The sequence below is a fragment of the Oncorhynchus clarkii genome, chromosome 12 (genome assembly GCF_045791955.1).
Source record: "Oncorhynchus clarkii lewisi isolate Uvic-CL-2024 chromosome 12, UVic_Ocla_1.0, whole genome shotgun sequence".
In the NCBI taxonomy this organism is placed as follows: Eukaryota; Metazoa; Chordata; class Actinopteri; order Salmoniformes; family Salmonidae; genus Oncorhynchus; species Oncorhynchus clarkii.
In genome coordinates, this window is record NC_092158.1 from 28334053 (window position 1) to 28360568 (window position 26516).

The 26516-nt window shown below is 41.3% G+C and overlaps 1 protein-coding gene across 1 annotated transcript in view; it reads left to right on the forward strand.

The window, feature by feature from the left end:
• The window catches only part of LOC139422968 (teneurin-1-like), a 226980-nt gene that overhangs the window by 164036 nt on the left and 36428 nt on the right, over positions 1-26516 (forward strand). The window contains exons 15-22 of the mRNA XM_071174499.1: positions 1932-2148; positions 5918-6037; positions 7893-8154; positions 9013-9280; positions 11345-11488; positions 11712-11961; positions 12689-12709; positions 13796-14028. Of these exons, the coding sequence (XP_071030600.1) occupies positions 1932-2148; positions 5918-6037; positions 7893-8154; positions 9013-9280; positions 11345-11488; positions 11712-11961; positions 12689-12709; positions 13796-14028 (1515 nt within the window). The remainder of the gene's footprint in view (positions 1-1931; positions 2149-5917; positions 6038-7892; positions 8155-9012; positions 9281-11344; positions 11489-11711; positions 11962-12688; positions 12710-13795; positions 14029-26516) is intronic.

Below are 26516 nucleotides of genomic sequence, written 5' to 3' on the forward strand. Positions count from 1 at the left end.
TAATAAACAATTACATTTATGGTTAAATACTTTCAAAATGTTGACTGCCTCTGCTCAGATTGCAAGGTGGGTGATGTTGCAGTGCTCAGTAGGTACTGACCTTTCTCTCCTATCTGAATGAACATGCCTCAAGTATTTCGACAGAATCAAGCATTTAGACATTAATAATAATACTTTAAATGTGTCAAACATGACTGGCGTTTAGCCTATATATAGAGTATGTAATTAAAAGTCTCATTAAAGTTTGGCTACATTTTCAGGCGCCTCCCTCATGTCAGCATCGGTCTGGACATGAGGCGGTAGCCAGTAGCATAATATCACCTACACTTCGACATGTTGGCTCATTTTTTAGTTACATACGCAATTTTATTGGCTATTGTCACGTATACTCCCTCTCGGGCCTCTAGGTCACCAGACTGCTAATTATTACGCACACCTGTCACCATCGTCACGTGCACCAGCGCTTATTGACACTCACCTGGACTCCATCACCTCCTTGATTACCTGCACTAGTTATGTCACTTTATGTTTCTGTATCTCTTTCATGTCGGTGCGCTGTTCGTGTTTCTTGTTTTGTTCATGTTCGTTTATTTATTAAATGTATTCACTCCCTGAACTTGCTTCCCGACTCTCAGCGTACATCGTTACAGCTTTTTTGGTTAATGGCCTTGGTGCCCTGGCAGATTCAGGAACTCTTGAAGGCCAAATGGCCTTGCCCCTAAAATCACGAAATTCCAGGCCTGGTGGGCACAGTGCCTCCCTTACTTTGGCAATCCAGCACTGAATGGGGATATTATGGCTCTCGGCCCAGTAGCTATGCTGTTGTGTTAGCCAGTAGTTTACTGAATTTAAGCTTGTCAATTTTATTTGGCACATATTGTATCATTACACCTTGTTACATTATGTTAATATAGTTACTATCTTATTACATTACCTTAGTATAGTTCCTACCTTATTATATTCTGTAAACATACTTACTGTAACACTTTATTCTGAATTAATTCCACATTGCACTTATATTTGCCATCTCTAATATAAGTAACCACACTTTTAAAACGTGTTATGAGAAAGCATGTTTACATATCGCGGAAGGTATGTACGAAAGACCAAGAGACATTATTCTGCTTTTAATTACCAATGCAATTTTGCTGTGATGAATGTCAGCATTCACTTAAGCACTACTACTGGCTGTGTGAGAGGAGTCTATGGATTTAATGGAACCAACGCGCTGCCTTTGCTCAGACCCACATTGTATCAGACATTAAAGAGAACATAGTTAGGAAGGCACTATATTGCAATTATAGAGCGGTAAGTAAGTGCAGTATACATGTACTGTATTGAGACTGTATAAATCAGAAGTGCGTTTTGCTCCTTGTCAGAAATTATCTAGATCAGGGGTCTCCAACCTTTTCTAGCATGAGAGCTACTTTTAAATTATGAAACATGTCGTGAGCTACTCATAATTTTTTCCTGGCTTTCAAATAGGCACTATCTATATTTTCCTGAATTCTGTTTTTTTTCTTCTTCAGTTTTTCACTCTCAAAATTACAATTATTCATTGAAGTGGAGATGCTGATGAATAACAATATATCTAGCTGCTATATATATTGTTATTCATCAGTATTGTTATTCATCAGTATCTCCACGTTTTTCAAGTTGAAATCATCACAGCAAAGACATCTTGATTACTGTGTGTTAAAGGCTCAATAGGGTGGAGTGGATGTACTCCCACTTAGGAGAAACATTATCGATTTATTATCTATATCATTTGGAAATTTGATGTACAGTTTCAAACCACTTGAGAGATTTTATCTCAATTTCACATGGTCCTCTGTGCTTTGAATGTTATTTAACCCACCTGTATTACATTGTGAGCCTGAGATACAGTGTAGACTTAGCTGTGATGATGTTGTGTTATTGTGTTGTTGTAGATGGCCTGACGGACTGTGTGGACCCGGACTGCTGCCAGCAGTCGAGCTGTCACAGTGGGCCTCTGTGCCAGGGCTCCCCGGACCCCCTGGACCTGATCCAGCAGAGCCAGACCCCCTTCGCCTCGCTCCTCTCACGCCTCTTCTATGACCGTGTCCACTTCCTGGTTGGGAAGGACAGCACCCATGTCTTCCCTGGAGACATCCCGTTCGACAGCAGGTAGAGTATATATGGATGAACAGAAATAGCTCTTATACTGTAGAATTGCACTGAACAAACATATAAACACAACATCTAAAGTGTTGGTCCCATGTTTCATGCGCTGAAATAAAATATTGCCGAAATTGTCCATACACACAAAGAGCTTCTTTTTTTTTTTTTTTTTTTTTTTTCTTTCCAATTTTGCGCATACATTTGTTTACATTCCTGTTAGTTAGCATTTCTTCTTTAGTAAGATAATCCTTCCACCTGACAGGTGTGGCATATCAAGAAGCTGATTAAACAGCATGATCATTACACAGGTGCCCCTTGTCCTGTGGACAATAAAAGGCCACTCTAAAATGTCCCACAACACAATGTCACAGATGTCTCTCAAGTTTTAAGGAAGCGTGCAATTGGTATGCTGAATGCAGGAATGTCCACCAGAGCTCTTGCCAGAGAATTGAATGTAATTTCTCTACCATAAGCCACCTCCAACATCTTTTTAGAGAATTTGGCATGTAACCACGCAAGCCCAGGACCTCCACATCCCTCTTCTTCACCTGCCGGATGGTCTCAGACCAGCCACCCAGACAGCTGATGAATCTGTGGGTTTGCACAACCGAATAATTACTGCACAAACTATCAGAAACCGTCTAAGGGAAACTTATCTGTGTGCTTGTCGTCCTCACCAGGGTCTTGACCTGACTGCAGTTCGTCATCGTAACCGACTTCAGTGGGCAAATGCTCACCTTTGATGGCCACTGGCACATTGGAGAAGTGTGCTCTTCACAAATTAATCCTGGTTTCAACTGTACCGGGCAGATGGCAGACAGTATTTTGCTGCAGTTTGCTGATGTCAACAGTGTGAACAGTGTGCCCCATGGTGGCATATGGGGTTATGGTATGGGCATGCATAAGCTACGGACAACGAACACAATTTAATTTTATCAATGGCAATTTGAATGCACAGAGGTACCATGATGAGATCCTGAGGCCCATTATCGTGCTATTCATCCCCCTCCATCACCTCATGTTTCAGCATGATAATGTACGGCCCCATGTCGCAAGGATCTATACACAATTCCTGGAAACTGAACATGTCCCAGTTCTGCCATGGCCTGCATACTTACCAGACATATCACCCATTGAGCATGTTTGGGATGCTCTGGACCGACGTGTACAACAGTGTGTTCCAGTTCCTGCCAAAATCCAGCAACTTTGCACAGCCATTGAAGAGGGGTGGAACAATATTCCACAGTCCACAATTAACAGCCTGATCAACTCTATGCGATGTAAATGGTGGTCACACCAGATACTGACTGGTTTTCAGATCCATGCTTCTACCTTTTTTAAAGTATCTGTGACCAACAGATGCATATCTGTATTCCCAGTCATGTGAAATCCATAGATTAGAGCCTAATTTATTTATTTAATTTGACTGATTTCCTTATATCAGGTATTCCCAAACTGGGGTACGCGCAATGCCATTGGGGTACACCAAATAAAAAATGTGATTCACATTCTTCACATTTTCAAACAGTACATTTATATTTTCCAACGGGGCTATATATTTGGGTGAGTTTTTTTCTCGCCTGAGTAGCCTCGTTTCACTGCCAAAAATAAAATTGAACCATCTAGTGTTCAGCGAAATAACAACACAATGTCAAATACAGGTAGCCTAGTCAAATAATTAACATCAAATCACATTAACCGTTACTCTCTCGCAGGAAACATTCACTCTTACAGAGACATTTAGAAACGAAACATGACCATTTTGAAAAATTAGCCATGGGAGTTTTTTGAGCGAGAATAAAGGTGACTTTCGAGTAGTAAGACATGTATAATAGCAACAGATACCGTTAGTAAGAAGGGGCTAGAAGCGTCTTATATGGTGAGCTACCGAGTGGCTAGGACAGGCAAGCCCCATACTATTGTGTAGGACTTAATTCTTCCTACTGCCGCGGACATAGCCAGGACAATGCTGGGGGATAAGGCCAAAAAAACTGGCACAGGCTGGCACAGCTCCTGGTATATGTCCGTTACGTTTATGGGGGGTCAATTAAGGAAGACATCCTTTTCTGCAAACCACTGGAACCATGAGATTATATTTTTAAAGTACTGGACAGCTTTGTGACATCAAATGGACATTGGTGGTCAAGATGTGTTGGTATCTGTACTGATGGTGCAAAAGCCATGACAGGGAGACATAGTGGAGTGGTAATGAGCGTGCAAGCAGTTGCTCCCGACGCCACTTGGGTACACTGCAGCATCCACTAAAAGGCTCTTGCTGCCAAGGGAATGCCTGACAGCTTAAAATACGTTTTGGACACTACAGTGAAAATGGTTAACTTTGTTAAAGCAAGGCCCCTGAACTCTCGTGTATTTTCTGCGTTATGCAATGATATGGGCAGCGACCATGTAATGTTTTTACAACATATAGAAGTGCGTTGGTTATCAAGGGGCAAAGTATTGACACGTTTTTTTTATTTGAGAGATAAGCTTAAGTTTTCTTGCTGACCATAATTTGCACTTGTCTGACTCCATGCATGATGATGAGTTTCTCACACGACTGGCCTATCTGGGTGTTTTTTCTCACTTCAATGATCTGAATCTAGGATTACAGGGACTCTCCGCAACTATATTCAATATGTGGGACAACATTGAGTCCATGATTAAGAAGTTGGAGCTCTTCTCTGTCTGCATTAACAAGGACAACACACAGGTCTTTCCATCATTGTATGATTTTTTTGTGTGCAAATGAACTCAAGCGTATGGACTGTGTCAAATGTGATATAGCAAAGCACCTGAGTGAGCTGGGTGCGCAATTACACAGGTACTTTCCTGAAACGGACGACACAAACAACTGGATTAGTTTTCCATTTCATTTCCTGCCTCCAGTCCACTTACAGATATGAGAGAGCCTCATCGAAATTGCACAAGCGGGTCTGTGAAAATGTAATTTAATCAGAAGCCACTGCCAGATTTCTGGATAGGGCTGCGCTCAGAGTATCCTGCCTTGGCAAATCGCACTGTTAAGACGCTGATTCCCTTTGCAACCACATACCTATGTGAGAGTGGATTCTCGGCCCTCACTGGCATGAAAACTAAATACAGGCACAGACTGTGTGTGGAAAATTATGTAAGACTGAAACTCTCTCCAATACAACCCAACATTGCAGAGTTTTGTGCATCCTTTTAAGCACACCCTTCTCATTAACCTGTGGTGAGTTATTCACAATTATTGATGAACAAATAAGGTTTTGTATATAAGATGGCTAAATAAAGAGCTAAATTATTGATTATTATTATATTATATTTGTGCCCTGGTCCTATAAGAGCTCTTTGTCACTTCCCACGAGCTGGGTTGTGACAAAAACTCACAATCATTCTTATGTCTAATAAATGTATCGTATAGTGTGTGTGTGTAGCAGGCTTACAATGATGGCAAAAAAATTACATTTGAGAGTGCGCTGACCCTGGTGCTAGAGGGGGTACGCAGCTGGAGGTTGAATGTTTGAAGGGGTACGGGACTATAAAAAGTTTGGGAACCACTGCCTTATATGAACTGTAATGCAGTAAAATCTTTGAAATGGTTGCATGTTGCATTTATATTTTTGTTCGGTGTATAATTGCCACTGAAGTACAGATCCCATTCTACGTAGCTATTTGTAGGCCAACACAGTGTATGGATATAGCACTTTTGCATTTGTCAACTGAACTGGAAAACACTTCAACTTGTTATAGTAGAATGTATTTACCCAGTGAAATAAACCCTGCTCTCTCCTAGCCGAGCCTCAGTGATCCGGGGGCAGGTGGTGGCAGTAGACGGGACCCCACTGGTGGGTGTGAACATCAGCTTCCAGCAGTACCCCGAATTTGGCTTCTCTGTCAGTCGCCAGGATGGGAGGTAGGTAGATAGTGGTCAAGTATTGTATGTGGGTAATAGTGGTGCAACGGATCACAAAACTCACTGTTTGGATGGATCACGGTTTTGAGTCATGGATCGGATCATTTTTCGGATCAGCAAAAATAAAGAGGGAGACAAATATAACTTTTCTTTACATTTATTACTTAAAGAACACTTAAAGCAAGGAACTTTTCCATGTTTAAATAAAATATTAAAATAAAATATTCAATACTCAATTGAATTAAGGTGCAATATGAGGCAATATGACACTTTCTTCCTTTGAACAATAGTGAATGATAAAATAGCCCGTGTCCACATTATTAAAAAAAAGTAAAGAAGAAAGCAAAGCAGACCTGAGCTTATAACTTCAAATTATTTTTCAAGAAGATGAGGATGTCTACATTGTCTGGGGAGAGGGTAGACCTCTTTGCAGTCACCATGTCTCCTGCCTTGGAGAACATCCTCTCGCTAGGAACTGAAGTGCCAGACACAGCCAGGTAGCGTCTTGCCATCATGGAAATGTGAGGGTATTTACACATTGCTTTTCCACCATGCCAGTGGATCACCATCCACTGGAATGCCACTTGCTGCCTTGTACGATGACACCTCCTCTTTGATGGTGTTGGCAAACGTCTTGCCTGTGTCCTTGCTCGCAAAGGTTTCCCCGAAAAGCTCCTTCATGGCCAAATTATTTTGTGGAGGAGATGCCTCCGAGTCTGCTCCTGTCGGCTCTGTGGCTTGAACCTTGGATCCAGTGGAGTAGATCTATGAAGGTAGTCCTGTACATTAGGGGGGTATCTGGGGTTCAGGTCCTCTCTAATGGCAGCCTTGACATACTGTATCTAGTGATGGTGCTGTCTTCTTCACTTGAGGTCATGGATTGTAGAAACTTTGTTTTCAGAGGTAGGATCATGGACAGACACTGCAGTTTCAGTGCTCAGTGCTCAATGTTGATATTTTCCTGTTCATAAAGATCTGGCACGATCTTCATGCTGAAGTGGGTGCGCAAGGGGATTTTGTAGCATGGCTCAAGCACTTTCACCATATTTTTAAACCCTTTGTTTTCCACAGCAGAGTATGGCCTCATGTCTGCAGCAATAAACATCTCAATAGATTTGGTGATGGCTTTAACCCGGATTGGATTCTGCAGCAAAGGGCTTAAATGCCGCGGTGAGAAGTTGTTGTCTCTTGGCTGAGTTGGCTCCCGTCACTGACACACCGGGGTGATGACGCTCAAAATGTATGGCCATGCTCGATGTATTTCCATGATCATACGGCTTTCTTGTTGCACAATGCCTACACACCGTAATGGTGTTGCCCACCACCCTTCTTCCGACATCATATTTGACAGGGAAGCCAACATGCTCCCGTACATGAGACTTAAATGAAGCGGGAGGCTTTTCCAGTTCTTCAGCTCCTCCGCTAGCCATGGCTGTTACTGCTCTTTCTTCTTTGTTTTTTGCAACGCGAGCAGCCAAGTTTGATTCGTTGGGATTCAACATGCCCCGTTCACGTGAACAGTACACACAACTGCTTTAAAAAAATAATCAAATCAACCTTCAGGCTTCAGAGCACGCATCTGTCTTGTCTTTTATCTTTTCACTGCAGCTCTGCATCAAGATTTAGAGAATTATTACTTTAAAAAGTAACAGCGGCAGTAGAACTGTATTTCACACTATGATGGTTAAACTTTGCAATTGATCCGCAGTTCACATGCGTGCCAAATCTTGGGGGGGTGATCCGTACAGATCACGGATCAACTACGGTCCGTTACACCACTAGTGGATACTATAGTAAACTGGCTTATGATGCTGAGATAGTCTTGCTCTGATTTGTGTCGATTCTGTTCCTGTAGTTTTGACCTGGTGGCTGCAGGGGGAATCTCAGTCTCCCTGATCTTCCAGAGGGCTCCCTTCCTCATGCAGAAACGCACCGTCTGGTTACCATGGAACCAGTTTGTGGTTGTAGAGAAGGTCACCATGGCGAGGGTGGAGTCTCGCCCCCCTGTATGTGACCTGAAGAACCTGGTCAGTCCCTACCCAATCGTCCTCCCCTCCCCTCTCACCCGTTTCGCCAGCACCTGTGAGGAGCGAGGCCCAGCCATCCCTGAACTGCAGGTACAGTAGACTGCCCACTCACCAGCCAGTAATAAACATAATATATATGGTAATATACAGTATTAAGTCCCAGTGGTACTCACTCAGCTTTCAATTACAACCTATACTCTACTCGGAATATCACGTTATGATGACTTCCAGGTGTAAGTGAAAAATGGTTGTTTTTATTCCAATTCCTAGAATTTTTCTTTAGTAGGATATTGAAATGTATTTTTTTTGCGTTCTTCCCGCACCATGTCAAATTTTCAGCAGGCTCATATTGTACCTGTGAATCATCTTAGAATCTCACACTAATCAGTTGCCGGGGCGCTTTATTCACAGAGCTGCCATCTGCTTGCTATTTTCTCCCCCGAACCCCCCTGATATTCCTACCTCTTTGGAACTGTGTTTTGCAGTGTGTAGACGACTAGACGCCCTAGTTTGTTGTGGAAGATAATGAAACTGATAGTGATTTTAATGAGGACCCAGTTCAGAATGATTGAATCTGTGAGCAGTGAAGGGTGGGAGTGGGGGTTAGATCATCAGCAGTAATTAAAATGTCCTCCTGTACGTTGCTAATGATATAGGATATATAGTTGCTATTTTGTATTCCAGGGGCATAGTGTTACAAAGAGTGTTCAAAGTTAAAAACGTGTCAAGTATCGTTATTTTTGATTTGCTTTCAAGAAATATACAGTACGTGCAAGTATATCTTGGAGCGAGTACAAACACTGAGTGATCAAAAATTCTTTACTGAAAAAGTTGTAAAAGTTTTCTATACGTACAGTCGGTATCCTTGGGGCTTTTGAAGCCTTTCCAACTCCTAGTTACCAATAGCATGTAATAACAGCAGGTGAAATGCTTTCTCCTCCTTCTCAGGCTGTCCAAGAGGAGATCACCATCCCTGGCAGTTTCTTAAAGCTCAGCTACCTGAGCACCCGCTCCCCTGGCTACAAGTCTCTGTTACGCATCATCTTAACCCACTCCATCATCCCCACTGGCCTCGTTAAGGTGCACGTATCCTCCGCCATCGAGGGACGCCTCTTCCAGAAGTGGTTCCCTGCTGCCCCCAACCTGGTCTATGTCCTGGCCTGGAACAAGACTGATGTCTATGGGCAGAAAGTGTTGGGCCTGGCCCAAGCTTTGGGTAAGACAGTTTGGAGCACTTGAATCATATACATTCAGATTCCCTATATGGCAAATATAATGTGCTGTATTTCACTCCTTTGACAATTTACACCCAAGGGATGAAAGCAAGTAAGCATTCTCCATTGGGTAACTACGAGAGACAATCTGTAGCTAATGGAAGATAAAAATCTATAAAGACAGTATAATGTTCAACAGTGTAACAGAAGAACAGCATGTTACTTTTGTTATACTTTATCTTTAGATAATACAATCACACAGAGCTCTAAAGAGATTGTCAGTGTGTTAATGGTCAGTAGTATGAAAGCCTGAGAGATTTTTGAAGGGCCACATATAAGCTCTATATCAGTGGTTGATTTAGTGTGCCGTCTGCCTATTGGGAGCACCAGCTCTTAATGGAGAGAGTGTTACAAATCTAAATGGAATAGAAAGCAGGAGAGACCCAGCTAGCACATTTGGTTCCTTGGAAGTTGTGGGAACATATGTTTTTGGTAGCCCATTGGTTCTGGGAAGGTTCCTGACCGGTAAATCTGAAAGTAGTTTAAATGTTCTGAAAACGGGAAGTGAACATTTCACCTGTTCTGGGAACTAAAATGTTTAGTTGTAAGGAGGTTTTGAGAACGTTTTACTATGGCTCCCTGAAATGTTTCCTGGTAGGTTTTATTACCGTTTTGAGATCGGAAATTATAGGTTATTTTGAGGTTTTTGAATTACTTACTTCAGGAAACCTGCCGAAAAAGTTATGCTGTAGTACTGAAATTCCCACAGGAGAACATTGTTTCATGAAATTTCTCTGAACTACTTGAGAACATTCCCAATGTCAAACCAGTTGGAGAACGTTCATAGAACATTACTAAAAAATGTAATTAAATGTAACCATGTTTAGACTTTTAGGAAATGTTTTGTTAAAGTAATGAAATACCAAGAAAATAACATTATTCTGTCAAGTTCCTTAAATGGGCTGAGAATGTTCCCAAGCCAAGCAACTATCCTGCACCATTCCCAGAAAGTTGTGTGAAGGTTGTATGCAAAATAACCATAAGATGTTCACCAAGCTCTAAGAAACATATGGTTCTCAGAATGTCATGTGCTAGCTGGGAACTCTTATCTCCTTCACACTATGAGGATTTGTCTCTTGATTGCTCCATGTATTACTATCAGATAGCAGAGTGTTTCTTGATTGCCTGGCTGGTGTGCATGCGTTGGAATCCTTTCTCACTGAATGCACAATTTAATTTGTGTGTATTCAGCTCCTTGATGGTGGATATGATGCACTGTGGTTAATAGTCTGTGATATAAATAGGAAGTCCTGGAGATGTTACGGACCGAACACATGACACAATTAGGAACAACATCCAAACTAAATTCAAATTCAAAACACACATTTTGTTATGGGGCAAACATATTTTCATCCACACGAAACCAGAGGAAGAGATAAGGAAATGAGACAGGCTCTAATTTATTCATTTATCTTTATGTACCAGTGGGAATTGAGCTCTCTCTCTCTCTCTCATGCTTTCTCTCCCTCCTTCCTCCTCACCATCTCTCTCTCCATTGCCGATAGTAACAGGCTGATCTATCATGGTGAGACAGGCAGGAGCCTGTAGCTACTCTGTGTAACTGACTATATCCTGCTTGTTGTGTGTGTGTGTGTGTGTTTGCGTGTGCTTCCTTCACATGTGTTTGTGTGGGTGAGAGAGAGAGGAAGAGAGAGAGACAGCAAGACAGAGTGACAAAAATTGTGTGAGCATGTACACATACTGGGTGAATGCAGCAGAGCATGATGGTATCAGTGATGCATTAAAAAGGCTCCGGAGACTCGCAGATTGTTAGCACACATCCAGGCTCCGCTATAACCACCGTGCTGCATCGTTCCAGCCTCTGCCTTGACCACAGCAACTCCAGATTCAAGCAATTGTACACTGTGCAGGAGCTAGCCGCACCATCACAAAAGCATTAGGGGTTGTTGTGTTCCAGGAATGTCTATTTGTAAATGCAATAACAACAGCATAATGAATGCATTGGCGGCGTCACATTAACGGCCTAGTGGTCTATTGTGTTCCAGTCTCTGTAGGCTATGAGTATGAGTCATGTGCTGACTACATTGTGTGGGAGAGAAGGATGGCTCAGCTGCAGGGCTTTGAGATGATTGCCTCCAACCTAGGGGGCTGGTCCCTGGACAAGCACCACATCCTTAACCTCCAAAGCGGTGAGGGCTCTTTCTGTTTCTCTGTATCACAATTCCATTCAACAGTACTTTACCCTAAGCCTACCTGACCTGACACTATTTCATACCTGGTTATCCAGTAGGAATATTGTGAAGACATTCTTGCCAAACTATCATTTTTTTTAACTTCCATTTCAAATGACTTGATATAGACTAGTCATTCCTCTGGATTGGATTATAATTGCTAGTTGTCCTTAAACTCCAGGTGTCCTACACAAAGGGAATGGAGAAAACATTTTCATCTCCCAGCAACCTCCAGTCATCCACACAGTGATGGGGACGGGGAACGTGCGCACCATCCCCTGCCCCAACTGTAACGGGCCTGCCCTGGGCAGCAAGCTCTACGCTCCTGTCGCTATCACTTGTGGCTCCGACGGCAGCATCTACATTGGCGACTTCAACTTCATCAGAAGGATTCTACCCAACGGATTTGCTATTAGCATTCTAGAACTGAGGTGACACTTTAAGACTAACAGTTAAAGCAGCAATATGTAACTTTTTGGGCGACCCAACTAAATGCACATGGAAATATGTGTTATAGATATGCAATTTTCATTGAAAGCAAGTCTAAGAAGTGATAGATATGTTCTATGTGCGCTATTTCTATTTTTCCTGTTCTTAAGTTTAGTTTTTGCGCCTTTTACTTTCTGTTTTGTACACCAGGTCTAAAAGGTTGAAAATACAATAGTTTTGGTTATGGAAAATTTATTTCACAGTGGTTTAGATGGTAAAATTATTCACTGCACTATACTTGCTTGTTTTGTCACATGAACTGAAATTAGGCAAACTATTTGAATTTTAGCAACCGGGAAATGCAAAGCAATTTCTCCATAGTGCATCTTTAAATATGTTTTTCAGTGTTTTTACGTTTTTATGTATTTGTACATTATCACAAGCACTATTTGAGGTTGAAGCATTTGACCTATAGAGTATAATAAAAGTTGTTGTAGTGCTAGTTGCCCAAATATTTTGCTGTTGTTGTTATGATTGTTCAATTTTCAAGATCAAATGGAAAAAGATTAGAAAATAAGTCATTTATTGTGCATACAGTATACGAACAAACTGAACAGAAAAGTTTCATTGAAACGCTTTCATAAGTGTAATCATGGATCGAAGAAGAGACATTTCTCCAAGGATAAGAACTAATACTGTCTTTCTATCTCTTTAATACAACGCTGCTAGGAATCGAGATATCAGGCACAGGTACGTTTTCAATCCCATATTCATTCATAATGTATTTTCCTCAAAACTGTTTTTATGACACTGCTGCATGAAGAGAGCGGTGCTTCAGTTGCAAACCGCCAGCCTCCCTTTCATGGATGAAAGAGGACGTTCTCATTTGGTTACAGAATACAGGATTAGAAGCGAGGAGAGTCAGTCAATATGGAAGTGTATTGACCTGGATTTAAAAGTAGCAGGGATCAGAAATGGAGAGAAATACTTTAGAGAAAAATACAAACGAGGCGAGGTCTTTAAAGGGTGCCTCTTATCATAGACAAGCCCCAGCCTTTCATGTGTGTTTATATGGGAGAGCGCCCCGCTGAAGGCCAGTGTAACACTGTTGTGTTGGGATAGGCTTCTCATACTCTCTCCCCCGAACGAACAGGCTCTCATCTCTCCCAGAGATATGATTCATCTTTTCAAGCAGCTGTCATGTTCGCAATTGATTCTTTCTCAATCAAAGCCTGTAAAAAAAAATCACTGAACTAGCTGTGCTTTTTTCTTCACTGCTTGCTTGTATGGGATGGCACTTTCAGCTAAAGCCTGAGATGAGTAATGTTCCTCTCCGAATCAGCATCTATAATCATAGCTTAATATTTACAGAGAGTTCACAAGGAAGCACGCCATCACACATAGCTCTTACACTCTGTCAGGGCTCATATTACACAGACACTTAGGTTGCCTCCATAATTTTGTCAGGATTTCAGTCCCCTTTCAGTTGCAGTGAATCAACTGTAAAGGTGATACAGCTGTCAGAATTAGCACTGTAAGGATTTTAATAATAACTTCTGATGAAAAGATGGAGTCTGTCTGTGGTTGGCAGATGTTTGTTTCACGTCAGCGAGATTTTAATGTCGGAGCTGATGACGTGGTTCCTCTTGAGCAACCATTTAATATGAAAGACTGTCGGAGGCAACTGAATTGGTGTTTAGTGATAAAAGCCAGCTCTTTGAAGATTGCTCAGTACTGTATATGTGTATTTCATACAAACAGTACATTGTTCATGTTTTTGGTACTTTAGACCTAAGTGACTGGGTAACATTTTGCTCACAAGTCTGTTCTTTTCAGCACCAGCCCAGCCCATAAGTACTACCTGGCCATGGACCCAGTAAGGGAGCTTCTTTACCTGTCTGACACCAGCAGCAGGAGGGTCTACAGACTCAGGACCCTCACGGAGCCGAAGGACCTGGCCAAGAACATGGAGGTGGTGGCAGGGACGGGGGACCAGTGCACCCCCTTCGACCAGGGCCACTGTGGCGACAGGGGCAAAGCCACTGAGGCCTCCCTCAACAACCCCAGAGGTACAGCATCATCATTACCTTAATATAGCAATTAGTCTATAATCCCCCCAAAAAATCGGGGCTACCTTATTGCTTTCAATTTGAAATTTTGCTCAATCTATTGTATTTTGTGAAGTGTGAGATTTAAAAGGACACAGCTATTTACAGTGCTTTCAGAAAATATTCACACCCCTTGACTTTTTCCACATTTTGTTGTGTTACAGACTTTGTGTCACTGGCCTACACACAATACCCCATAATATAAAAGTTGAATTATATATTTTTTATTTTTTACAAATTATTACAAATGAAAAGCTGAAATGTCTTCAGTCAATAAGTATTCAACCTCTTTATTGCATGGACTCACTCTGTGTGCAATAATAGTGTTTAACATGATTTTTGAATGAGTACCTCATCTCTGTACCCCACACATAAAATTATTTCTAAGGTCCCTCAGTCGAGCAGTGAATTTCAAACAGATTCAACCACAAAGACCAGGTCGGTTTTCCAATGCCTCAGAAAGAATGGCACCTATTGGTAGATAGGTAAACGTTTTTAAAAAGCAGACATTGAACATCCCTTAGTAAAAGATGCTGGCGTCCTTCCTAACTCGTCCTTCCTAACTCAGTTGACGGAGATGAAGGAAACCGCTCAGGGATTGCACCATGAGGCCAATGGTGACTTTAAAACAGTTACAGAGTTTAATGACTGTGATAGGAGAAAACTTAGGATGTATCAACAACATTGTAGTTTCTCCACAGTACTAACCTAAATGACAGTGACAAGAAGGAAGCCTGTACCAGAATCCAAATATTCCAAAACATGCATCCTGTTTGCAATGAGGCAGTAAAGTAAAACTGTGAAGAAATGTGGCAAAGAAATTTACTTTATTTCCTGAATACAAAGCATTATGCTTGGGGAAAATCCAACAAAACACATCACCGAGTACCATTATTCATATTTACAAGCATGGTGGTGGCTGCATCATGTTATGGGTATACTGGTCATCGGCAAAGACTAGGGAGTTTTTGAAGGATAAAAAGAAATGGAATAGAGCTAAGGACAGGCAAAATCCTAGAGGAAAACCTGATTCAGTCTGCTTTCCAACAGACACTTGGAGTCAAGTTCACCTTTCAACAGGACAATAATCTAAAACACAAGGCCAAATATACACGTAGAATGTTCCTGAGTGGCCTAGTTACAGTTTGGCCTTAAATCGGCATTAAAATCTGCGGCAAGACTTTAACATAGCTGTCTAGCAATGATCTACAAAAAACTTGACAGAGCTTTAAGAATTAAAAAAAGAACAATGTGCTAATATTGTACAATCCAGGTGTACAAAGCTCTTAGAGACTTACCCAGAAAGACTCACAGCTGTAATCACTGCCGAAGGTGATTCTAATATGATTGGACTCAGGGGGGTGACTTACTTACGTAAATTAAATATTTATCTTATTTATTTTTCAATAAATTTGCTAACATTTCTAAAAACATGTTTTCACTTTCTCATTAAGGGGAATTGTGTATATGAGCGAGATACACTTTTTTATATCCATTTTGAATTCAGGCTGTAAAATGTGGAATAAGTCTAGGGCTATGAATACTTTCTGAAGGCACTGTATATGCATTCAGCAACCAGCCCTTTTCTGAACCTGAGAAGTATTATGATTCAGGGTCTGAATATTGACAGATATTAGCAGAGGTTCAATGTGCTTCTGTCTTGTCAATGGAAAGTCCTTGAAATTGGTTTGTCCACCAATGATGATCCCATTCATTTTCTGTTCTCAAACAGCGGCGGCTTTGAAGTTCAAACAGAGTGTCTCTCCTTTTTGTCGGGGTTGAAATTCCTGTCTGCAGTCTCCTCTCTACAGTGAACATGTGTAAGAGCCAAATTAGGCTCAGAGCAATGTGGGCACATCATTTAGACTGGCTTCAGCCCGGGCATGATTTTTTGGCTCCAGTGATGAGACGCTATTAATTCCAGCTATGTGCCCGCCCATCCTCTCTCCCCCTCCCTTTCTCCCTCAATCTCTCCCTCAGCCTTATCGTCTGGGCTGGGTGGAGCTTAGTTAGACCACACAGTACAGTATGGCAGCAATGGAAATGAATTTTGCTGCTCCTCCAATACACAATACCAGGGATCCCAGGCCCCGTAGGCACCAGAGTAATGCCCTTATCACAGGGGTGGGCAACATACGGCCTCACGGACCAAATTGAATGTGCTTGCGGTATGTATCCGGGGGAGGTTTGAGTAAAAAAATCTACAATTATAATAATAATAAAATAAATGGGGGGGGAATATTATTTTGGGTAAAAAATACACTCCAGGCCATTCTTGAACAACTAAAACTATATAAAAAAGTATGTAGAAATTATAATGGATCTCTACATTTTCAAATAACTGCCCTTTTTCTAGCCCACAAATTGCTTTTGACGAACAAATTGTTCCCCCAAAAAATCTTTGTGGCCCTTTACTGAATTTTTAAATCCCGATGTGGCCCTTGAGACAAATGTATTGCCCACTCCTACATTATCAGGTGATAACACACAGTCCCTGCATCACACACAGTCCCAATAACTGACTAACCCCTGGTTTGTTCAATGTCATTTCAGCGAGCCATGACACCCACCATCTCAGATTGTTCTTGAATCATTTATGTAGTTAGAACCAGATAAGATTAGCATTCCGGCCACATTATTTTGTTGAAATATATCTCTGAAAAATTAAGCTAATTGATTTTTACCCAAATTGGCCATTTTAATGTATAGGCCCCATATAAATATTCAATAAAAATAGTACCTAATATCTGATTTGGACAAAGCTTTTTTCTAATAATGAGTAAGACACGAGGAATGGGATGGCAAGATGGCGGACTGAACACAGCAATGTAGATCACCTCAAGATAAAAATGTAAAATTCAAAATCGGTAAGTTAGACCTAATATTAGTACTTCACAATCTGGTGGGTAATAACCTTCAATCTGGATAACAAAACAAATTATAAGACTAGAGAAATTTATTGACAAATATTACAAAAACAGCAACACCCAAACATGACGGAGAATAAGACAGGGGAACCTATCTCAAAACGAAAACGTGACTCTTCTACAGACACAGACGATTTAATCTTTTCACCACCGGAAATGGTAAAGGTCGAAACCGATCTATTAAAATCAATAAATGACAAACTGGGAAAACTTGAACTAGTCAGTAAGGATATAAAAGAGTTGAAGGCAAGCCTCGAGATGAGTGATGAAATATCTGTGACATTGGAGAAAGACACAAACAAGTTAATGGACTTTAAAAGGAGAACATTGTTCTGAGGGAAGCCTTACTTGACATACAGACTAAATCCATAAGAGAGAATCTGGTACTTACATGTATCCAAGACAAAGAAGGAGAGGTTCCTGAATACCTGTATGTAGATAGAGTTCCTCCTTACAGCGCTTCAGATCCCACACAAAGCTATTGACAAAATCCAACTCAGAAGTGTACACCGCTTCGGACAGAGAGGGCAGAGGTATGAACGCCCAATCTTTGCCAAATTGGCTTTCTTTAAAGATAAAATACTGGTTAAAAGCCTGGGTAAAATACTTGTTGGCATGAAAATAGGCATAAATGACCAGTTTAGGAAGGAAATTTCAGAACGGCGCAAAGTTCTGTATCCAATTTTCAAGGAAAATAGATTGAAAGGGAAACGCGTAGCTTTCGTAGTCAATAAAATGTATATTGATAACCAATTGACACAAAGACTACTCCATGGCTATTCTAAAAATGAAGCACACAATACTAGCCTTGGTATGGATTGTAATAATACAACAAAACATATAGCTTTTCTATCTATCTTCAAATATAACTAATTGGAACACAAAAGCACTAATTCAACATGGTGGAGATAAAAACACAGCAGACAGAAGGCACAGTATGTGGGTATGTGTGGATGTATTGAGATGGATGGTGTGTGTTTTTTGGTGTTTAGGAAAGTGTGGCATTAAATGAGTGAGAAAGGAAATGGTTGCATATCTCAGAACCAATGTATGTCTGTGAACAGGTGTCGTGAGAGAGCTTTCAATTCTGTGCAGATGAGGGATATACATTTTATAATGAATTATACATCTTATTTATTATCCTATCATGGTGGAACAGCATTTAAAAATAAATGATACACCTAATTTATTTATTGTCCTATCATGGGGAACTACATTTTTAAAATAAATTCTACATTTAATTTATTTATGGTCCTACACTACCGTACAAGAGTTTGGGGCCACTTAGAAATGTCCTTGTTTTTTAAAGAAAAGCATTTTTTTTGTCCATTAAAATAACATCAAATTGATCAGAAATACAGTGTAGACATTGTTAATGTTGTAAATGACTATTGTAGCTGGCAGTTTTTTTTATGGAATATCTACATAGGCGTACAGAGGCCCATTATCAGCAACCATCACTCCTGTGTTCCAATGTTGTGTTAGCTAACCCAAGTTTATCATTTTAAAAGGCTAATTGATCATTAGGAAACCTTTTGCAATTATGTTAGCACAGCTGAAAACTGTTGTCCTGATTAAAGAAGCAATAAAACTGGCCTTCTTTAGACTAGATGAGTCTCTGGAGCATCAGCATCTGTGGGTTTGATCACAGGCTCAGAATGGCCAGAAACAAAGGACTTTCTTCTGAAACTCATCAGTCTATTCTTGTTCTGAGAAATGAAGGCTATTCCACGCGAGAAATTGCCCAGAAACCAAAGATCTTGTACAACGCTGTGTACTACTCCCTTCACAGAACAGCGCAAAATGGCTCTAACCAAAATAGAAAGAGGAGTGGGAGGCCCCAGTGCACAAATGAGCAAGAGGACAAGTACATCAGAGTGTCTAGTTTGAGAAACAGACACCTCACAAGTCCTCAACTGGCAGCTTCATTAAAAAGTACCCGCAAAACACCAGTCTCAACGTCAACAGTGAAGAGGCGACCCTGGGATGCTGGCCTTCTAGGCAGAGTTGCAAAGAAAAAGCCATATCTCAGACTGGCCAATAAAAAGAAAAGATTAAGATGGGCAAAAGAACAGACACTTGACAGAGGAACTGTCAACTGCATCCTGGAGTTTCCTCTTCACTGTTGAACACTGTTGTTCAGAGGAGCTAGCCAACAACACAGCTAACTCAATCACTTCAAACTGAAGATGGAAAGACTGCAAACTAGCTGTACTTTGTTTTGTTTTACCTTTTTTCAATTGATATTTCTTTGTATATATCCATAAAAATAATGCCAGCTGATTCGTGATTTCGGAGAGACTATCAATGCACAAGGCGAGACCCAGATGGTTGGAGTCTTACAATGTTTATTAATCCAAAAAGGGGTAGGCAAGAGAACAGGCAAAAGGTTGTGTACAGGCAAAAGGTCAAAACCAGTTCAGAATCCAATAGGTACCGAAGGGCAGGCAGATTCAAGGTCAGGGCAGGCAGGATGATCAGGCAGGCAGGAAAGTAGTCCAGAGTCAGGCAGTGGTCAGAACCGGGAAGACTAGCAAATGAGAATAGAAAAGGAGTACGGGGAAAAACACACTGGTTGACTTTACTAAACATACAAGATGAACTGGCACAGAGAGACAGGAAACACAGTGATAATACACTGAGGAAAATAAGCGACACCTGGAGGGGGTGGAGGCAATGACAGGGACAGATGAAACAGATCAGGGCGTGACAGAGACAGACAGCAAGGTTTTTCAAATCTCCGCTGTTGAAAACTAAATGTTAGTCTAAAAGAAATGTGAGACAATGTGTAGCTGCTTTTTATAGTGGAGATCAAGTTTATAAATTGCTTGGCTGGGCTGATGAGACAGTCGATTGTGCAGTCAGGTGGAACAGAGTAAATATGCATTTTAACATCAAATATTTAGCTGGTGGTAACTTAGACACCAGCTGGAATGCAGTTTGAACCAATTCGCATTCAGGATTAGACCCACCTGTTGTACAGAACCAGTCAAAAGTTTGGACACACCTACTCATACCTGGGTTTTTCTTTATTTTTACTATTTTCTACATTGTAGAATAATAGTGAAGACATCAACACTATGAAATAACACATATGGAATCATATAGTAACCAAAACAAGTGTTAAACAAATCAAAATATATTTTATATTTGAGATTTTTCAAAGTAGCCACCCTTTGTCTTGATGACAGCTTTGCACACGCTTGGCATTTTCTCAACCAGCTTCATGAGGTAGTCACCTGGAATGCATTTCAATTAACAAGTGTGCCATGTTCAAAGTTATTTTGTGGAATTTCTTTCCTTCGTAATGCATTTGAGCCAATCAGTTGTGTTGTGACAAGGTAGGGGTGGTATACAGAAGATAGCCCTATTTGGTAAAAGACCAAGTCCATATTATAGCAAGAACAGTTCAAATAAGCAAAGAGATACAACAGTCCATTATTACTTTAAGACATGAAGTTCAGTCATTGCGGAAAATTTCAACAACTTTTAACGTTTCTTCAAGTACAGTCGCAAAAACCATCAAGCACTATGGTGAAACTGGCTCTCATGAGGACTGCTACAGGAAAGGAAGACACAGAGTTACCTGCACCTCAGATTGCAGCCCAAATAAATGCAAATAAGTAACAGACACATCAACTGTTCAGAAGAGACTGTTTGAATCAGGCCTTCATGGTCGAATTGCTGCAAAGAAACCACTACTAAAGGACACCAATAAGAAGAGACTTGCTTGGACAAGAAACACGAGCAATGGATATTAGACCATTGTAAATCTGTCCTTTTGGTCTGATGCGTCCAAATTTTAGATTTTTGTATCCAACCGCCGTGTCTCTGTGAGACACAGAGTCGGTGAACGGATGATCTCTGCATGTGTGGTTCCCACTGTGAAGCATGGAGGAGGAGGTGTGAGGGTGCTTTGCTGGTGACACTGTCAGTGATTTGTTTAGAATTCAAAGCACATTTAACCTCCATGGCTACCACAACATTCTATAGCGATACACCATCCCATCTGTTTTGCGCTTAGTGGGACTGTAATTTGTTTTTCAACAGGACAATGACCCAAAACACACCTCCAGGCTGTGTAAGAGCTATTTGACCAAGAAGGAGAGTGATGGAGTGCTGCATAAGATTACCTGGCCTCCATAATCACCCGACCACAACCCAATTGCGATGGTTTGAGATGAGTTGGACCGCAGAGTGAAGGAAAAGCAACCAGCAAGTGCTCAGCATATGTGGGAACTCCTTCAAGACTGTTGGGAAAGCATTCCAGGTGACTACCTCATGAAGCTGGTTGAGAGAATGACAAGAGTTTGCAAAGTTGTCATCAAGGCAAGGGTGGCTACTTTGAATATAAAATATAAAACACTTTTTTGGTTACTACTTGACTCCATATGTGTTATTTCATAGTTCAGATGTTTTCACTATTATTCTACAACCCTTGAAAGAGTAGGGGTTTCCAAACTTTTGACTGGTACTGTATAATTAAGTGATAATGCCTGAGAAGCCAGCGTTTGGAGGATATATTGGCACTGGGGTTGTTAGGCCCGAGACGAATTTGAGGGCCGGCAAATCATGCCAATTGTTCCTCCAAACACAGGCTTTGAGGGGATTATCACTTTTATACAGTGGGCTGCCAACATATTCAAATAATGATTGGCATATTTTCATTTAAAAGGTTATTTTGATTAATTTATTCATACTATTTCATCCTTCCACAAGATATAGTCCCGACACAAATCTAGGGTTGCTACCCGAGCTGGCTGGTTGTTCGCTCTAACGCGACCCAGTCGTTCAGTCTTGTTGTTCTGTATCTATGGGTGCGACCCAGTTGCTTGTTCAAAATGTTCCTTTGCCAAACTGGCTGGCAACATTCTTATCCCTCGCTTGCTAGCTAGCCAAATACGGCTAATTTACAGTCACATCAAAAAGTGCAGCCAGAATAACAGTAAAGTACCTGCATTTGCATTTGTTTAAGCTGTTTTCAGTTACATTTATTTGGATACATCCTTAACAATGAGCTAATGAGGCGCGATTTCACCTGGCATAGAAAATGTGCTCACTCGTCAGGACACTGTTGTTCAGAGGAACTAGCTAACAAGACCACTTCAAATTGAAGCTGGACAGACTCAAAATTATCTGCACTTCCTTTCATTTGACCTTTTTTCAATTGACATTTCTTTGTATATATCCATAAAAATGCCAGCTGATTCATGATTTAGACTGGCTGAGAAATGCCTGTCTGTCTCGTCATGACACGTTCATTACTATGGGACAGCAGGAGATCAAATTTGAATATTGAAACAATGTTGCAAATGTCGGAGAGACAGACAGCAAGGTTTATACAAATCTCCACTGTTGAAAACTAAATCTTAGTCTAAAGAAATGTGAGATAATCTCTTGATGCTTTTTTATAGTGGAGATCAAGTTTATAGATTGCTTGGATGGGCTGATGAGACAGTGGATTGCGCAGTTAGAAGGAACTTAGTAAATGGGCTTTTTAACATCCTAGATTTAGCTGGTAGTAATTTGTGGAATAGACACTGGCTGGAGTGCGGTTTTAACCAATCAGCATTCAGGATTAGACCCACCCGATTAGACCACCCGATTAGACCAACCTGTTCTGACCACTAGATGGTGCTGTTCCTGCTATTTGGTGATTTATTTTTTACGTAAAATGTGTAGTTCACCCAAATTACAAAATTACATATTGGTTTCCTTAAGCAGTCTATGGACAATGTATGATGCCCATGCTTTGGTTTTGTTTACCTGGCCACTGTTTCAAATAGGGGTCGTTGTTCTTTTAAAAAGAAACTTGGAACAGCACCATCTATTGGTCAGAACTTGGTAATATTAGGCTGTAGGATGGAACATAAATCAAACAATTTAAAACTGGTTCAGGATTGGTGGGTCCCCTGTGGGACGGTTGAGCTAACGTAGGCTAATGCGATTAGCATGAGGTTGTAAGTAACAAGAAAACTTCCCAGGACATAGACATATCTGATATTGGCAGAAAGCTTAAATTCTTGTTAATATAACTGCACTGTCCAATTTACAGTAGCTATTACAGTGAAATAATACCATGCTATTGTTTGAGGAGAGTGCACAGTTCTGAACTGTGCACAAGTTATTAATCAAATTTATTTTCAAATCAAATTTATTTATTTATATAGCCCTTCGTACATCAGCTGATATCTCAAAGTGCTGTACAGAAACCCAGCCTAAAACCCCAAACAGCAAGCAATGCAGGTGTAGAAGCACGGTGGCTAGGAAAAACTCCCTAGAAAGGCCAAAACCTAGGAAGAAACCTAGAGAGGAACCAGGCTATGTGGGGTGGCCAGTCCTCTTCTGGCTGTGCCGGGTGGAGATTATAACAGAACATGGTCAAGATGTTCAAATGTTCATAAATGACCAGCATGGTCGAATAATAATAAGGCAGAACAGTTGAAACTGGAGCAGCAGCACAGTCAGGTGGACTGGGGACAGCAAGGAGTCATCATGTCAGGTATTCCTGGGGCATGGTCCTAGGGCTCAGGTCCTCCGAGAGAGAGAAAGAGAGAATTAGAGAACGCACACTTAAATTCACACAGGACACCGAATAGGACAGGAGAAGTACTCCAGATATAACAAACTGACCCTAGCCCCCCGACACATAAACTACTGCAGCATAAATACTGGAGGCTGAACAGGAGGGGTCAGGAGACACTGTGGCCCCATCCGAGGACACCCCCGGACAGGGCCAAACAGGAAGGATATAACCCCACCCACTTTGCCAAAGCACAGCCCCCACACCACTAGAGGGATATCTTCAAACACCAACTTACCATCCTGAGACAAGGCTGAGTATAGCCCACAAAGACCTCCGCCACGGCACAACCCAAGGGGGGGGGGGGGGGGGCGCCAACCCAGACAGGATGACCACATCAGTGAATCAACCCACTCAGGTGACGCACCCCCTCCAGGGACAGCATGAGAGAGCCCCAGTAAGCCAGTGACTCAGCCCCTGTAATAGGGTTAGAGGCAGAGAATCCCAGTGGAAAGAGGGGAACCGGCCAGGCAGAGACAGCAAGGGCGGTTCGTTGCTCCAGAGCCTTTCCGTTCACCTTCCCACTCCTGGGCCAGACTACACTCAATCATATGACCCACTGAAGAGATGAGTCTTCAGTAGAGACTTAAAGGTTGAGACCGAGTTTGCGTCTCTGACATGGGTAGGCAGACAGTTCCATAAAAATGGAGCTCTATAGGAGAAAGCCCTGCCTCCAGCTGTTTGCTTAGAAATTCTGGGGACAATTAGGAGGCCTGCGTCTTGTGACCGTAGCGTACGTGTAGGTATGTACGGCAGGACCAAATCAGAGAGATAGGTAGGAGCAAGCCCATGTAATGCTTTGTAGGTTAGCAGTAAAACCTTGAAATCAGCCCTTGCTTTGACAGGAAGCCAGTGTAGAGAGGCTAGCACTGGAGTAATATGATCAAATTTTTTGGTTCTAGTCAGGATTCTAGCGGCCGTATTTAGCACTAACTGAAGTTTATTTAGTGCTTTATCCGGGTAGCCGGAAAGTAGAGCATTGCAGTAGTCTAACCTAGAAGTGACAAAAGCATGGATTAATTTTTCTGCATAATTTTTGGACAGAAAGTTTCTGATTTTTGCATTGTTACGTAGATGGAAAAAAGCTGTCCTTGAAATGGTCTTGATATGTTCTTCAAAAGAGAGATCAGGGTCCAGAGTAACGCCGAGGTCCTTCACAGTTTTATTTGAGACGACTGTACAACCATTAAGATTAATTGTCAGATTCAACAGAAGATCTCTTTGTTTCTTGGGACCTAGAACAAGCATCTCTGTTTTGTCCGAGTTTAAAAGTAGAAAGTTTGCAGCCATCCACTTCCTTATGTCTGAAACACATTCTTCTTGCAAGGGCAATTTTGGGGCTTCACCATGTTTCATTGAAATGTACAGCTGTGTGTCATCCGCATAGCAGTGAAAGTTAACATTATGTTTTCGAATAACATCCCCAAGAGGTAAAATATATAGTGAAAACAATAGTGGTCCTAAAACGGAACCTTGAGGAACACTGAAATTTACAGTTGATTTGTCAGAGGACAAACCATTCACAGAGACAAACTGATATCTTTCCGACAGATAAGATCTAAACCAGGCCAGAACTTGTCCATGTAGACCAATTTGGGTTTCCAATCTCTCCAAAAGAATGTGGTGATCGATGGTATCAAAAGCAGCACTAAGGTCTAGGAGCACGAGGACAGATGCAGAGCCTCGGTCCGATGCCATTAAAATGTCATTTACCACCTTCACAAGTGCCGTCTCAGTGCTATGATGGGGTCTAAAACCAGACTGAAGCATTTTGTATACATTGTTTGTCTTCAGGAACAGCCTTTTCTAAAATTTTTGAGAGGAATGGAAGATTCGATATAGGCCGATAGTTTTTTATATTTTCTGGGTCAAGGTTTAATAAACAAATTAGGCACATTTGGGTAGTCTTGATACAAAATTTAGAACAGAAATGCAATGGTTTATTGGATAAGTCTGATATTTTGCTCATAACCTGCTGCCAACTAGTGGCCAAAATCTAAATTTCACCTGGGCTTGAATAATACGTTATGGCCTTTCTCTTGCATTTCAAAGATGATGGTAAAAAAAGATATATAAATAAATGGTTGTTTTTTTCTTTGTATTATCTTTGACCAGATCTAATGTGTTATATTCTCCGACATCCCTCTCACATTTCCACAAACTTCAAAGTGGTTTCCTTCAAATGGTACCAAGAATATGCATATCCTTGCTTCAGGCAATATTTGGGTATGTCATTTTAGGCGAAAATTGAAAAAATGTGTTTGATCCTTATTAAATGACAAATATCTCTGAAAAGGGGGGGGGGGTTCAACAAATTCACTGGGAGTACTTTACATAGGATAAAGAAACAATACTCTGAGCCGCAGCTAAACATCAGAAACAATTTCAGACCAATCTGAGATGGTGGGTGTTGAAATCCTCTTTCTTGTTGAAGGGGGAGGAATGACCCCCCTTCAACGTACAGGCCTTTACAGGACTGTTTCAACAACATGTGACACGGTCCCCGGTCCCATGCAGCCAGTTTATTATTTTTTGGTGTGTGTTTTGTTGTCACGTGGGAGTAAATGATGACAGCCAAATCAAAATAAAGATGTTACTGTAAAACCATGACGAGTGATGAAACTGTTCCTAAATCAGGGCACCCAGGCTGGGAGGGAGCAGAATAGTGTATTGCTAACAGGATTTAAGTGTGTCATGGCTTACAGATCTGCAACGGTAGGTGAGAGGAAGAGAGGCTGCGGTACTCCACGGCGTGGCATTAACCTTCAGGAATAATGGGTATTACTGGCTGTCACAGATACAGATGCAGTCATTCTGAAGCAGCTGCAGTCCATACATGCGCTACTGTTTGGGCCTTCATTGATATTGATGTTGTATTGACACTCTCCTCAGTCCCACGGTTTTTGCAGTGTCCCCAGAAGCACATAAAACATTAGAAC